Source organism: Streptopelia decaocto (assembly GCF_964273445.1).
Source record: "Streptopelia decaocto genome assembly, chromosome: 2".
Classification (NCBI taxonomy): domain Eukaryota; kingdom Metazoa; phylum Chordata; class Aves; order Columbiformes; family Columbidae; genus Streptopelia; species Streptopelia decaocto.
The window spans coordinates 160,807,017-160,821,687 of NC_138655.1; the positions used below are offsets into that span (position 1 = coordinate 160,807,017).

Genomic DNA, 14,671 nt, shown 5'->3' on the forward strand with positions numbered 1-14,671 from the left:
TAAAGCATTTGCTTGGAAATGCTGGCTACACTGGGATATGCTAATACATCCTGGGCCGAAGGAAAGCAGAGCATTTAAGGTGAATTAAAAATATGTCTGTGAACTGATTTTTACAGAATAATCTTCTCCACTGGGAGGAAATTCCAGTGAGACCATCCTTCCACTTCTTGGCAGAAAGGATACTTTCTTTGCTACAAGGACATATTCACTGGGGGGTTATGGATTTCTTAATTTTAAAAACATGTGACTATTACAAAGTATTCAAACAGGTGAAAAAAATACTAAATTGAGCTTTCTTTACTTCAGAGATGAAATACAGCTGAAAAAATCACCACAGTAGGGTGATAATTCCCAGCAGCAAACACCAGGACACCAATTAACTGCTGAACTTAGGACTGAGTCCATAACAAATTGATCCAGGCCTTTCACCAGCGGCAGATCTACACCAATAGATCAATGCCTCCCGTAACACATTAATTGTCCCAGACCTGTTTCCTCATGATCTCACATCAAAAACTGAGTGTGTCTTCAGTGGGTGATCTATAGTTTCCAGATTTTTATTTTAGTATTATATTTCTATACATATGTACATATTATTAATAATGACATATATTATTTGTATTTCATATTGATAGTATTTTTTAAAATGTATTTACACATATTCCCCCGTGTCCAGAATGATAAAATAATTCACTTTTAAATAGGAAAGCCAAAGAGAAGGAACCCCTAAACCACCCCAAGCTAAGTGGAATTGATCTTGATTCGTTCACTATTGACTTCTGGATTTGCATCCCAAAGGGTGCAGTTGTTTTGATGCAGGAAAAACACAGTGCTTTCTTGGCATTTGATCTTACCTTTGTGATCCTTCCCAGTGATTTTCACTTTAGCAGAGGGGATGCTGTAGGGCCCCATTCCTGCTTTGCTGGTGCAGGCTATCCTGAAGCTGTAGGTAAAGCCCCTGGAGAGATTTTTGGCGTAGTAGCAGCAGTCAGCGATGTCGGCAGCAAGAGTCGTCCACTCCCCATCTTAACCAAGGGAAGAGAGAAAACGCATTAGGATTCATTTAAGATGGTCCCACCAGGGGGTGTTGGGGTTTTTTATTTGGTTGGTTGGTTGGTTGGTTGGGTGGGTTTTGTTTGTTTCCATCAACTTTGCTCATGTGTTGGGAATACATAAAAACAATGGAATCTCTTACAATGAAGGAAAAACTGGCTCGCTATGGCCAATTTCTGTGCATGGTGCCACTCGCTGTACACGTGCCAAACTCATCTCTTCTGAAACCCGCTGGTTTGTATCTAATCAGTCCACAATACAACAATACTGTTTCAGAGGAATGGTGAAACTTCCTTGTATAGTTTATCAAATTAATACCACCAAGCTCTAATGCAAATATACATCAAGAACTTCAAACAAAACCCTTGCAAAATCACCATTTTCTTACCCTCACTTTGGCCCTGTCTTGAGTCCAACTAAAACCACGAGGTGCAGGATTTCAGACCAGAACTATCCACTAACACCACAAAACCAATGAGCTGGGGCCAAGTTCACTCAGTTTTTATCAAACTCCCATGATTTCTCGGGGAACTGAAGTTGTAGGTTTGAGCTATTATTTGTGGGACTGAGGTGTGCAGTAGGAAATCACCAGCACAAGTTTCACGTGGTGCCATGTTCCATCCTTTGTCATCGCTGCTGTGCTTAAGGCTGAACTCAAATTCCATGAGACTGCCCAAGATTAGACCTTTCAGTCAAATAAGTCTGGTAGAGAGCCTCAACCCATAGGACAAACAATAATTCACCACCCCAAACAAAGGTATCAATGATTTTGCAGGGTTCTGGTTGAATTAGGGTGCGTGTATGTGTAAGAAGGAGCAGATACTGCTTAGAAACAGAGAAAAGTGTCTGCGTGTAAAAACATACTGGATAAAACAAGGACTTTTTTTTTCTGATTGTCTTAACCCTCTTCTGTTCAGGAAAGCAGGACTTGGCGTGTTCCTGCCAAATACACAGGATGCAATGGAAGATTGTAGATGTTGTTTCCTGTTTTCCTTCCTAATTGGAACCACTTGCATTTGTATCCTCCCCAAAGTCTCACCTACGGTTGTGTCAAAAGCAATAACAATAAAACAGCTGTGACAGAGGAAAAGTGACAGACATCAGCTCCAGAGTGAAAAAGTGGAAAGCTTCTGCTCATGTTCATGCTAATCCAGAAATAAACACATGTACCTTTGGAGAATTAAAAGAAGGAACATGGAACAGTTGAATCCAAAGGGCTGTTTATGTGTGACTGCAGTAGCAATTACCATCAGACACAACATTCATAATAATAACAGCAAAATCAGTCCCAAGAGAGGTGGGGCTTGGGGATTTGATTCAAAATTAGTGGCATTAAACAAGAAAACATCCACTGACTTCACCAGGCTCCGGACCAAGCCTTGCAAGAGAACATCAAAAGGATGATGCTGTTTTGCCAAATTTTTGTCATCTCATCCTTCTTGCATAATAGATGGAAAAAGAAAGCATGGCTGTTTAGCACAGGATGAATTGCCTTTCTGATGGACCATCTTTCTCCACAGACCATACAGAAAGCCTGGGTATGGGATGATGTTTTCTGCTGATTGTTGTTTCTGGGCATTATTAGAGTATAATGTTATCAAAACTGTAATTTGAGAGGATTACTCAGGACTGTGTATCTGGCACCAGCCATGAATATTCTTCTGTAGCTATTCACTTTTTGGTGACAGCTTTCATCTGACCTGGTTTGATTCACACTTTAACAAAGCCTTTGTATGAATATGCATATTTCAGGGTGATTTAGCCAGCACATCTAGCTTTTACATGGATAAATGACACCTGAATGAATTTCTTTCCTAACTCTAAACTAAGGAGCTAAAATCAGGCTGTTTCTGAATGAAAATAAAATATCCAGCTGGTGAAGAGATCATACAAACCAAGATGTTCTCTGCAAAGCATAAGGGCAGTGCTCCCCTTTACCTTCGCTCTTGCACTGGATGGTGTAATGGATGGGGATGTTGGTTTCCACAGGTTTCCAGACCACCTGCGCTCCATCCTTGTAGATCTCCACGATGTCAGGGGGTGGAGGGCTGGGAGGAACCTCTGTTGAGAGGACACAGAAAACCCCATCACTATTAGAAATAACCCTGCTGCGAGACATACCTCTACATCCAGCATTTCTCAGTTACAAGGTTCTTTTTGCATATATAAATGTATTTTTTTTTAATGCATATACAGGGCATTTCAAAAAGAAGGACCAAATTTGAAATCACTACATCTCCTTTTCTTGTGGGAATATGTCAAAGGCCATGTTTTTGTGCCACCATTAGTGACTAATCTGGATGAGCTCAAAAACAGAATCACGACAGTGGTGACATCAGTGGAAGAGGACACTTTGAGAAGTGTTTGGGACAAATTCAACTATCGTCTTGATGTTGTCTGTATAGCAGGTGGAGGGAACATAGAAGACTTAAATCTAAAATGTTATCAAAACTTGATAACTCATTAAAGCATTTGTAAATTTATGTGCAATTGTAAAATATTGCCATTGTGAAATATATTGCTTTGAAACTGGGTCCATCTTTGTGAAACACCCTATATATATATATGTACACCCCTAGTGGAACAGCAATTTGGCCTGCCTAATTTAAACTCAGTATTAAGATTTTGAAGTCTAGTTCTAGAACCACATGGTTTCTAGAGTGGCTCTGAATCCAGGACAGAGACTAAAGAGTAAAGAAGTGGGAATGAACCCTGCAAAATGTGCCACACTACCAGACAGCAATGGCTGTGGAGTGGGGTGGGCAAGGGGGAGGTTGTCCTCTGAACCCACCTACAGAAATCTCACCTCATGGGTATTTACAGGTCACATTTTTAGGCAGAATACTTGTAACACCTATAGCTACTTCTCTCACCTGCTTTCCTTATGATGCAAGAGGTAGATGCTGAGCCCAGGGAGTTCGTGGCCACACAGGTGTAAATACCAAAATCATCGGGATTAACAGAGAGAATAGTCAACAGCTGGAAGTTTTTGAGCGTGGCCGAGATGAGGATCCGGCTGCTGCTGTGGACAGGCATCCCATCTGGAAAGCAGAAGACAGGAGAGATAAGTGCCCTGTGGATTTATACCAAGGTGTCTCAAACCCTCCCTGCACCCCTGTCCCAGAGGTTAGGGACTCCCTAAAGTGTTGCCAACGTCACCTCTGAACCAGTCAATGTGCAGGGAAGACTGAGCTGCCGTCCGGCACGACAGCGTCACGCACTGTCCAAGGGCAGCAGCCTGGTCGATGAGCTCCTCAACGAACGAAGGTGCTGCAGAGAAGGGGAAAAACAACGATTCAGAGTGGCCAGGAGGGCTGCATTGAAAATAAGTGGACATCAGAACATCAGAATGCATTTTTAATTGGGTCAAGAAGATTTTATTCATGGCCTGGCATTCCTTTGACCACCAGTTGGAGAATCCCCTGGGCATTGGGCACGCAGCCCTATTCAGCCCCATGGATGAATGAACTTCTCATACTTGATAATCTGGATGGATCCAGGTGAACACCTTGGAGATGTTTAAAAGGTGTTTAGACAAGGTTCTTAGGGACATGGTTTAGTGCTAGAGTTAGCTTAAGTTATTGTTGGACTCAATGATCCTGAGGGTCTCTTCCAACTGAAATGATTCTATGATTCTATCTTCTATCCTAGAAGGTCCACAGGGAACATCTGCATTGCCCAGCCATCCAGGTGCAGCCAAGGCAGCAGAACATCTCAGAGGAGAGAGCAAGAATGTCACAGCAGGAGTTTTCTTCTGGCCTAGCTTAAATATGGAGGCAAAACTAAAAAATGGAATTTCAAGGATTAGGGGATCAGGCCAAGACAACACAAAGGGAGAGAAGACGTAAAAGATGGACACGGAAGGAGTTAAAAAACCCACAGAGCATCAAATCTGCTGTTATCTCCATGGGAAAGGGGGAGCTCAGGTTTTCTTCTGTGTTTCTCCAGGGTTTATTTCTCTGCAGTGCCTGGGAGTCACCAGACACACACACCTGCCCTTCCCAGTGCTTGGCTGGGATACTGGATACTGGACATTAACCTGACCTCAGAAAATGCTCCATGGATCCCTCCTGCTAGAGGCAAGAGGAAACTTGCCTGGGCAAAAGCAAGTTCAGCCTTGCTGACACGCGTTTGGGGCTGCCCCACCACTTTTGATTGCATAGATCTATAGTGGCGTGTCTGGCCCTTACACATGGATGCAGAACTGGAGTGTAGTAAATCACAGTTCCCTGTTTCTGCCATCCCACCCTTGGATACTCCATTTATTCTCTTTCTCATTTACACATAGATTTAATTCCTTTGCTAGGTCGGCTCCAATTTGCATGCAAAGCCAAGATGACATTTTTAGCAAGGACATAGTTATCGTGTAAACGGAGAAAACTGGCTTATATTGTAGGAATCATTCCTGGTCATCTCAAGACAATCCTTGCAGATCTATCCTTAGAAACTGGACTCCCACAGCACTATGTTCATCAGTGATACTTTGTGATAAAACTAACTGATAACTTATGCATCAGCAATACCTTTCTCCTTTGGCATGAGGCTTGAAAACTTGAATGAAGAGAGCGCTGATTTCCTCTTCAGAGATCCTTCAGCCCCTGTTAACAGCTCTTTTTCCACTGCCTCACTTCCCAGCTCACCAAAATCTGTTTTGAGAAAGGATGAGAAGTCATTCAAGGCCATCCTTCTCCCTGTGGCATCCATTTACAGCAGACAGTTCTGCTGTTTGCACACAAGTAGCTCAGCAGTCACAGGTTTCCTTGTTAACAAGCCTTCAGTCAACAGGGAAGGCTGTGAGAGCTACTACAAACAGAATGATGGCCTGGAAGGACAGGACATATCTAGGGATGGCAGAGAGGAAAGGAGCAATTCTGTTGTACAGTGTCATCAACTTAGGTAGAATCACAGAACGGTTTGGGTGGGAAGGGACCTTCAAAGCTCATCCAGTGCCACCCCTGCCATGAGCAGGGACATCTTCACCAGCTCAGGTTGCTCAGAGCCCTGTCCAGCCTGGCCTGGGATGTCTTCAGGGACGGGGACAGGTAGCCATGGTGACTTCACCAACTTCTCCCAGTCACTTTAAGGATTTACCATGGTCAGATGGTAACTGCAGAAGAAACCGCAGCAAGGAAAGCATCATCCAACCCTGATTTGCTTTTGTACAAACTCAGACAGGGGAATTTAAGCCACTTCCATCAGCAGATTAACCCAGCTGACTCTGCACTAAAGTGCGTCATTAACAGAGAGCTGGTGTGAAAGACAGATAATTTCACAACCTGCCACTGCCAGTTGTGCAATGACCATCTAACCACAGCCTCATTTATGCTGGGGAAAAAGGAGAAGGCAGATTTAGCAGAGCTCAGTTATGGCAGCAAATCTACGAAGGCACAGGGTAAAATATTTACCTTCCTCTGCCTCTGGCTCAGGAGATGTCTTTCCTTTTAGGATTCTTGAAATGTGGGCAACGGAAGCTTTTACTTTCTTCTTCAGACTCTGCTCCACTGACTGCTCCATGGAGTGAGACCTTGCGTATGGCTTGAAGAGTCCTGGCTTGTTGTAGAATGAGCTTTTCTGTTTACCACTTGAGTCCTTTTGGGGGCCATACATTTCCTTATGACCCTCTGCCCCTTTCCCCATGGCTAATAAGTTAGTTGCCTTTGAATCCTCAGATATTTCCAAACGGTTCTTCCTGTTCTTGTCCTCTGCCTCTTCTCTGATGCAGAGTCTTTTATCCTTATGCAAATGTCCTGCAGGAGGTGACCTTGCCCTTTCACCAAAAGGTATAAACCGTCTACCAGTTGGTTTGGGTTGAGGCTTCCTATAGTTCAGAAATTCAAATGGAAAATAGACAATGTCATACAAGTCAGAGAAATTCAAATAGGCAGGCTCTACTTCTGATATGTCAAATTTTGGAGTTCCGCTGCCAGGACTGGGTGTTTCATCGGACAGGTCCTTGATTTTCACTAAAGAAACTTCTGGGTGTTTACCAGCGTCCTTGCTCACTGACACTTGACTGGGTCTTTTCCCAACATCCAAGCTCTCTGTTGAGGAAACGCTCACTTGGCTAGAAGGTGGGGTCTCAAACGCTAAGTCCTCCAGATCCTCACATTCATGAGGAACTGTCTGTGCTCTCTGCCCTCCCAGTACCTCTGACTCCTCACTCAGGGCAAGATAGGATTCTGCAAGGTCATGCAGCTCAGAGTCGACTTCTCTTTTACCCCCTTGTACAGAAGGGATGGAGGTGTCTGTGGCTTCTTGGCCACCTGGGCCTTTGTAGAACATCTCTGTGGGAGGAGAGATGTGCTTTCTGCGTTCTTCCTCACCAGAAACTGACTCTGCCCAAACATCCATCTCTTCAGAGAGGGAAACCATCTCATCCACTAAGCCCTCCAGCACAGCAGACTCCTCATCACTGTAAAATGACGACCTCTGATGTGAGACCTCCTGACTTTGATCCTTGCGGAGCGATGGTGGGACAGTTTTTCCAGCATCACAACTTCCACCTTCTAAGGAAACACCTCTACCTCCACCATAAATCTTTGGATGTTCCTCATATTCCAGCTCATAGACTGAAGCTGGAACAACTTCTGGTTGTGAAGCAGTTAAGACACCTGGAGGTTCACCTTCCAGAGCAGCAGAAGCTCTGCCATCGGGATAGGCAGCCCTGTGTTGCTCAAACACCTGATGCCCAGCCTTGGAGAAAGGAGCAGGCATAGTCTGTCCAGCTCCTGGGCTTCCACTTGCTGTCACAACAGATCTCACCTCACTGCGAAGTGATGCCTTTGGATGTTCTTGCTTTTCACTCTCAAAGACTGAAGGGAGGCCAGTATTTTGGGTGGAAACAGTTCTAGTTTGGTGTCTGCTTTCCAAAACAGAAGTCCCACTGCCTTCAGAAACCTTCTGTGGTCCAGCTCCCTCGATTTCAGCCTCATGAGCCAAACTGGGAACAACCTCTGTGACAACTGAGCTTTCGCTCCTCAGAGCAGCAAGCTTCTCCTTGCTGTGAGCTGGTCGTTCCCTTTCAGCCTGCCATGCCCCACTGAAGACCAAAGTTGGCATTGATTTTGGTGGTGGGACTTTTGGAACAGCAAGCTGCTCTCCCTTCAGGATGGCTGATGATTTGTCTACGTGAACAGGAGCCCTCTTGTGTGCTTGGCTTTCACCATCATGGGCTGACAGCGGAGTGATTGCTGCAATACCTGGTCCCCCATCCTCCAGGACAGCAGATCTCGTCTCTTTATAGGTCTTCAGCTTCTGATGGTCACCTCCATCAGCTGTTTGCAGAGCCATTAGAGTTCCTGGCTGCTTGCCCTCCAAGGCAGTAGTTGCTGGGATGCTTTGATCAGGAAGTCCTTGACTTTTGTCTTTACACACTTGAAGTGAATCGGGTTCTGTTTGTGGGCCTGTTAAAACAGCAGAGCTTCCACGCTCCAGGAGATCAGACTTGGCAACGCTGTGAGCAGAAGGCTTCTCCTGTGAATGTTTCTGCCTTTTGTCTTTCCAAGGTGGAGCTGGGGCTGTCCTTTTGATAAGGAAGCTTCCACCTTTGAGATCGGGGTGGATGTCGGTGCTGTGAGCAGACTCCTGGGGCAGATCCATGCCTTCCTTACTCTCAAGGGCTGACTTGGAGGTGGCTTCGGACCCTGTGAGAGTTGAAATGGACTGTTTTACCCCCTGAAAATCAGTGTCAGGGGAATATTTATTATCCATGCTTTTATGTTTTTGAGCTGAAGGTACTGTCACATCTGAGGACCGGGCGGTTAGAATGGACCTTTTGCTTTCCATATCTTCAACTTCCTCCTCAATGTAAGTAGCTTTTGACTTCTTCAGCTGATGCTTCCTATTCTCGCTGCTGTGAGGTGACACTGTAAGACTCTCCAACTGTTGCACAGGAACAGCTGTGCACCCGTGACCCTCACATTGTGTGGAAGGAGGGGTCTGCTTTTCTGAACAGTCCTTGCTGGCTCTCCTGAAGTCCTGTTGCTTTGAAGTGTCCACAGAACATCCCTTGCCGGGCTCTGCGGAAATGTCGCAGTGGTCACTGCCTTCAGGGCAACTTTCCTGTGGCGTTATATCAGTGTCTTCTTCCAAAATATCCTGTTCCCTCACTGACCTTGAGGCCCTCAGCCTGTAGTCATCGAGGGAACGGCTTCGGGTAGCACCAGCAATGGCAGGATGCGGTGGTTTCCTTGCAGTGTCAAATGAAGCCGATTTGGTCAAGGAACCAAGCAGACTTTCCCTGTGATTGTCTCCATCTTCAGACTTTCCTTCTTCCTCTTCAAGTTCGAACTGCTCTAGAAGGGGTTCACGGAGACCACTGAGGGGCACCTTAGAATATCCAGCTTTCCGGAAAGTCCTTCTGGCTCTGTCCAATTGCCTTCTGAACTCCCTGCCTGGTGAGGAAGGTCCCCTTGCAGGTAGCTCAGCTGCTTGGCTGTAGAAAGTGCTTTTAATGACACTCTGCCTAGGAACAAAGACAGGTGGCTTTTCTGTCCCATCCCCAGCTTTTTCAATTCGGTCTTTATCAGATAAAAATATGTCTGTTTTTTCCTTCTGACCTGGATGCAGTGTGCTGCCTGTAGAAGTCCTTGCTGATGAAGGCTCAGCAGCACCACTTCTTTGGGATTGCTCTGATCTTTCATCTTGAAGTCTGGGATGGAACCCTTCCTCTTTCTCCTTTAAGATACTTGCCATGAGCTCTTTGCTTTCTGTAGGTGATTTGTCCCCCACCTCAGCTTTCATTGACGCATACTTCCTCCTCATGGGTTTTACTGGAGGGATGGAGATTTTGGAGTGCTTCTCCTCGCTTGCATGTTTTGGAGGCTCTTGATGGCTTGGTGCATCAAATATGGACAAGTGCAGTTCAGGTGTAGAGCCAAAATGCCTCTTCTTGGGGAAATGCGAGTTCTCGTTGTCTGAAGAGGAGCCGCTGGTGCTGGATGAAGTGCTTTCTTCAATAAGATGTCGGGAGATGGCCAGGGAGGTGTTGTCATGAGTCCTCTCTAGGATTTCTGGGATAGACCGCATTACCAGTATGGATTTATAGCACATCAGAGACCGCTGGAAAGCAAAACAAAATACGGCACTGTCAGATGGGAATGTGGTGGGCGTATGGTAAAGCAAGCATATCAAAATGAACTTCTGCCCTCTTAAATACCACACAAACTAATTTAATAACATATTCCCACCCTTTTGTACCTATCGTTAGCCGAGCTCTCATTTGGTCTCCAAGTCTTCTCTCATTCACAAAGGTGGACCTACCTTGACTTCAGGGGACATACTTACTGTTGTGAGCAGGGAAGATTTGAGATTTTCGAAGACAATGGCCATTCAAAGCAGATGGAATAGGAGTTTTTAATGGAATACATCAGATGAAAGCCTAGCTGGAATAAATAGCTTTAAATCTGTTGACTGCAGTACAACCTGCAGTGATTTAAGCCAACGGAAGGACCTACGATACTGTAGGAGGTAGGATTCATCTGCTCTACCTTCTGCCATGTGAGACATCTCAGTTGAAGTTGAGCAGCCAACAGAGAGAAACAGGTATTTCCAGAAGGCAATCAGGCTGATTATTTTAGAGAACTTCAGGAAAGGAGGAATCTTCTTGGGTCTTGTCTATAATTCAGTACTAATTGCAAAAGCAGCTGGAGGTACCTAATCCAGACACAACCACGTGTCTTACAGCCACCTGCATTAGATCAGATGATTTCCAGGCAGTTAAAGCCTAGATAAATTATTTCTTCCACATCCATCGACCACTCTCTCCTGGGCTCATTCCCTGTTCATAGCCAAGATGAGATCTCTGCTGTGCTCACTGTGCTAGCCTGATGGACTTTGAAAGATGCTAATGTATTTAAAAATATATATAAGTAAAAAGAACCAACACAGATTAAGGCCAACTCACCTGCCACTTGCTCCGGGCCACGATGAATTTGAGCTGCTTGGTATTAATGAAATGAGCTGCGTCAAGGGGGAGATTATGCTGCCAGGTGGAATAAGAGGAAAATCATTGTTTAAAAAAGTCTTGACTTCATTTCTTGAGTTGTTTTGTTTTGTTTTTTTTTTTTTCAGGATTCCCTCCCTCCAGAATTTTTTAATTTAGGCAAGTTACAATGGACCAAATGCTACAATCCCGTCATGGCTGAATTGTGGACAATCTCAGCTTTACAATTATAAAAGTAAGCCCTGCTCAATGCATGTCATTAAATTCATCTTTGTTGTTGTTGTTTTGTCAATTTTTAGCTCTTCTGTTTAGCAATTTAAGGCTTTAGTATAAAACCCATAACTTTGCTCTGCAAAGCCACAGTTTCCTTTCTATACAGACATTACATCTGCTCATGACAGAAGTAATCTTTATCTTTGAAAGAAAAGGTATCTCAGCATGTAAACACCAATGTGTCTCCTCTTGCTGGAGAGTGATGCCTGAGCTCCTCTGTAGGACAGAAAGTAGAATCATAGAATCTCAGAATCATTTTGTTTGGAAGAGGAAAAAATAAATGACCAAATATCAAGAAGCTTTAAGAGCTGTCCTTCCAAAGGTATCTTCCCACCTCAATGTTTTTAATGACTCTAACAAAAAAAACAGGACAAACTTACCGTGAACCATTTGTGGGAAAGACAGTCCAAAGCACTAGGCCTGGCCCTGGTAAGAGAAAAGATCATCATTTTAGTAGCAAGTCATTTCCAGCAGCAACCACAATATCCTCCTGAAGGTGTTTGCTTCACATCGACACTTTTGTGTATATTCTTAGGTTGCTATTTTACAGCTGAGAAACCGAAGAGACAGACAGAGGCTTTCAACACAAGTTTTCCTTCCCTTGGGGTGAAACGATCCTGCTTTTGCAGTCTGAGACTCTCTGCAGATCCCAAGCAAAACCCCATGGTGCTCTGCATGGAGCCTGTTCAAGGGTGTCAAGAGTTAAGAGTGACTTTGGCTCTGCAGGTGGCCAGAGAAAAGTAGCTTTGGCAGCAGGCAGAAAGAATACAAATGAAATTAAAAAGCAAGTGCCTGCAAACGTGCCTTCAAGCCGCCTCTTCTACTTGAAATTGCTTAATGAATATGGTTAATATAATTTAATTCTTGCATATCTCCCTCTGTACAAGTCCTTGCTCTTCCCACTCTTCTGTGTCATTTCAGAAACTCACTTGTCTGGGGGATTCAGGGAGTAAGGACATCACCATACCAGAAACAGACCAATTTGGCTAATTGCCGACTCGTGTTTTGGGTAGTGGGGAATAATAAAGAAGAATTAGGGCCTAACGCACCACGTCTTGCTCAGTTTTCTACAATTCAAAACGACCGCTGCTCTGACAAGCTCAGTTCTGCCTGCTGAGACACCAACATCTTTGCACACTGGCTGTTGGAAGCACAAAAGTGCACTCACTTGGGGTGCTGCTGTAGGATCCCTTTTATAAAGTCCTTTGCATCTTCACTCAAGTGAACAAAATCAGGAATGGTCCATGAAATTCTCCCATCCTGGATATTTAGAAGGGTTCCTCTGTCGTTCTCCCCAGCAAACGGAGACTTGCACGTTAAGCTTATTTATTGAACACCGGAAAATAAAAGGAGACAGACTTTAGACTTTTATCTCCCGTTTAAATGACAGAAGCACAAATGCTTACATGGGGCTTTAAAGGACTCCATGTGTGGGACTTCAGATGCTTGTGAGCAATGCGTCCACTAATAGAGCATCTTTCACCCCAGCATTACATGGTGCTTAACTGGATTATTTATCCCTGTTCCTTTCACCTAAGGAATTAAGGGTTTGATTTTGCAGAGCTGAAGTAGGATGTTGTCTAAAACAGGCAAAGGAAAGACAGAACTTCATCCACCACTCTCATCTCTAACTGCAAGGAGAGCAGCATGAGGTCTTCAAGCAGGGACAATGACCAAAGCCCTGGGCAACCAATGAGTGAATAAAGGAGAAAACTGCTAAAGAAATTGTCCTCTTCATAGAAGGACTCAATGCTCCACCCAAATCCCTCAGTCAAAGGTACTAGAGGGCTCTGACTGACACGGGGATATTGAACGAATCTTTCCAAGAACACTTATTTACCTTAAATATGTGATGACTCCCACAGCCCTGAGGAGAGAGGGAACACAAATGTCAGGTGTTCATCACTATTTATCCATCTGTCTCGAGCACACATCCCCTCTTTCTGCCACTAGACACCCTGGCACAGTAAGATCACCTTCTTCTCCTCAACTTTCCAAGGAAAACAAATCCCAGAAGCTATTGTTTTCACCCTTCAATTTTTTTCCCTTCAACATCTTTAAAAATTGTTCTTTTTTAAAGCACAGATAGAAGAGAAGACTCAAAATACTTTTTGGGGGCTTATTTGCCTTTCTTAGAAAGCCCCTTAGGATCATCCACCCTAGTTGCTGCCTCTAATGAAGATCATCTTCTCTAAGATTCTGTTTTGCATTAATTAGCTGTCAGAGTTCAATTTTGGTTGAACAAAATAGACAAAACGAGCTCTAAAGAGCCCTGTTGGGTTTTGAATTCTCAGTGTTCACTCTCCGTTTCCCGTGTTATTATCTCTACCCCATTTACTTATTAATAAGGCCATCTAGGGTAAAAACATTTTAGAAAGACCTCAGTTTACCAGATATCAGTTGCTTTTGACACTGGCGACTGAGAAACAATTTCTGGGGCAACGAACTCCGGTGACCCGTATTTGCTGTACTGGGGCTCAAAGGGTATAATCTTCTGAGCAAACCCAAAGTCGCAGAGCTTAAGGTCTTCCCTTTCAGGATAAACCATGAGGATATTCAGTGGCTAATAAATGAAATAAAATAAAAAGGGAGAAAGTTCTCTTGAGAGCAGGTAAGATTTTCAGTTGTATTTAAGAATACTTAAAGTAGAGAATGCCCGTTCCATGACCAACCAGAGGCTGTGACGAGCTGGACCTGCCATTGCACATTACCTTGATGTCCAAATGAAGGACATTGTTGTCATGAAGATACTTGATTCCTTCCAAAATTTGCTTGATATATAATTTGACCTAAAAAATAAATCAATGATAAAACAGTTATTAAGCATTAATAGTAAACAAGAGAGTGCCTGATTCCACCGTTTTTAATATATGTGAGCGGGAGAGATTGAACTAGAAATACTTTTAAAACTAGAACGATTTATTTTAGTCTTGCAGTTGAAATGAGATATGAAGCAAACATTACCCTGTGGAATGAAGCTGTGGCTCCTGTGTGCCCAGCTGGAGCCTTCTCTATGGGAAAACCCCTTACTTTAAACCCCTGACCCTACAAACATGCAAAAAGGGGTACAGAATTTCCCACGTTTGATGAACCTGGTCAACTGCCTAATTTATCTAACTCAGACTCAGCTCTGACTTGGTGTAAATCAGGCAAACACATTTAAAACACAAATAGATTTAAAAACTATGTTGTAAACCTATTTTCTTGACCGTGTGTAGATCCAATCTGGATATGACTGAACAAGGGGTGAAGATTTACAACTAAGTTCAGCTTTGGAAGTCTTCCACCTTCAACATTTTACAGTGTTACCTGACATCTGATCTTTAAAAGGTCCCTTCCAACCTAAAACATTCCACAAATCTATGGTGTTTTTCTTTGAATATTTCCATGAAAAACCAATTT

At 43.8% G+C, this 14,671-nt stretch overlaps 1 protein-coding gene across 29 annotated transcripts in view; it reads right to left on the reverse strand.

Moving 5' to 3' along the window:
• The window catches only part of OBSCN (obscurin, cytoskeletal calmodulin and titin-interacting RhoGEF), a 199,761-nt gene that overhangs the window by 7,585 nt on the left and 177,505 nt on the right, over positions 1 to 14,671 (reverse strand). For 28 of the 29 annotated variants that reach the window (XM_082046088.1, XM_082046067.1, XM_082046072.1 and 25 more), the window contains 12 exons: positions 13,981 to 14,058; positions 13,660 to 13,832; positions 13,110 to 13,136; positions 12,438 to 12,590; positions 11,650 to 11,695; positions 10,958 to 11,035; positions 6,459 to 10,113; positions 5,577 to 5,699; positions 4,213 to 4,323; positions 3,927 to 4,094; positions 2,992 to 3,114; positions 855 to 1,025 (listed from right to left, as the gene is read on the reverse strand). In XM_082046088.1, coding sequence (XP_081902214.1) covers positions 855 to 1,025; positions 2,992 to 3,114; positions 3,927 to 4,094; positions 4,213 to 4,323; positions 5,577 to 5,699; positions 6,459 to 10,113; positions 10,958 to 11,035; positions 11,650 to 11,695; positions 12,438 to 12,590; positions 13,110 to 13,136; positions 13,660 to 13,832; positions 13,981 to 14,058 — 4,906 coding nt within the window. Of the gene's footprint in view, positions 1 to 854; positions 1,026 to 2,991; positions 3,115 to 3,926; positions 4,095 to 4,212; positions 4,324 to 5,576; positions 5,700 to 6,458; positions 10,114 to 10,541; positions 10,742 to 10,957; positions 11,036 to 11,649; positions 11,696 to 12,437; positions 12,591 to 13,109; positions 13,137 to 13,659; positions 13,833 to 13,980; positions 14,059 to 14,671 lie in introns of those variants that run through there. The other variant, XR_014183387.1, reaches the window with a different exon arrangement.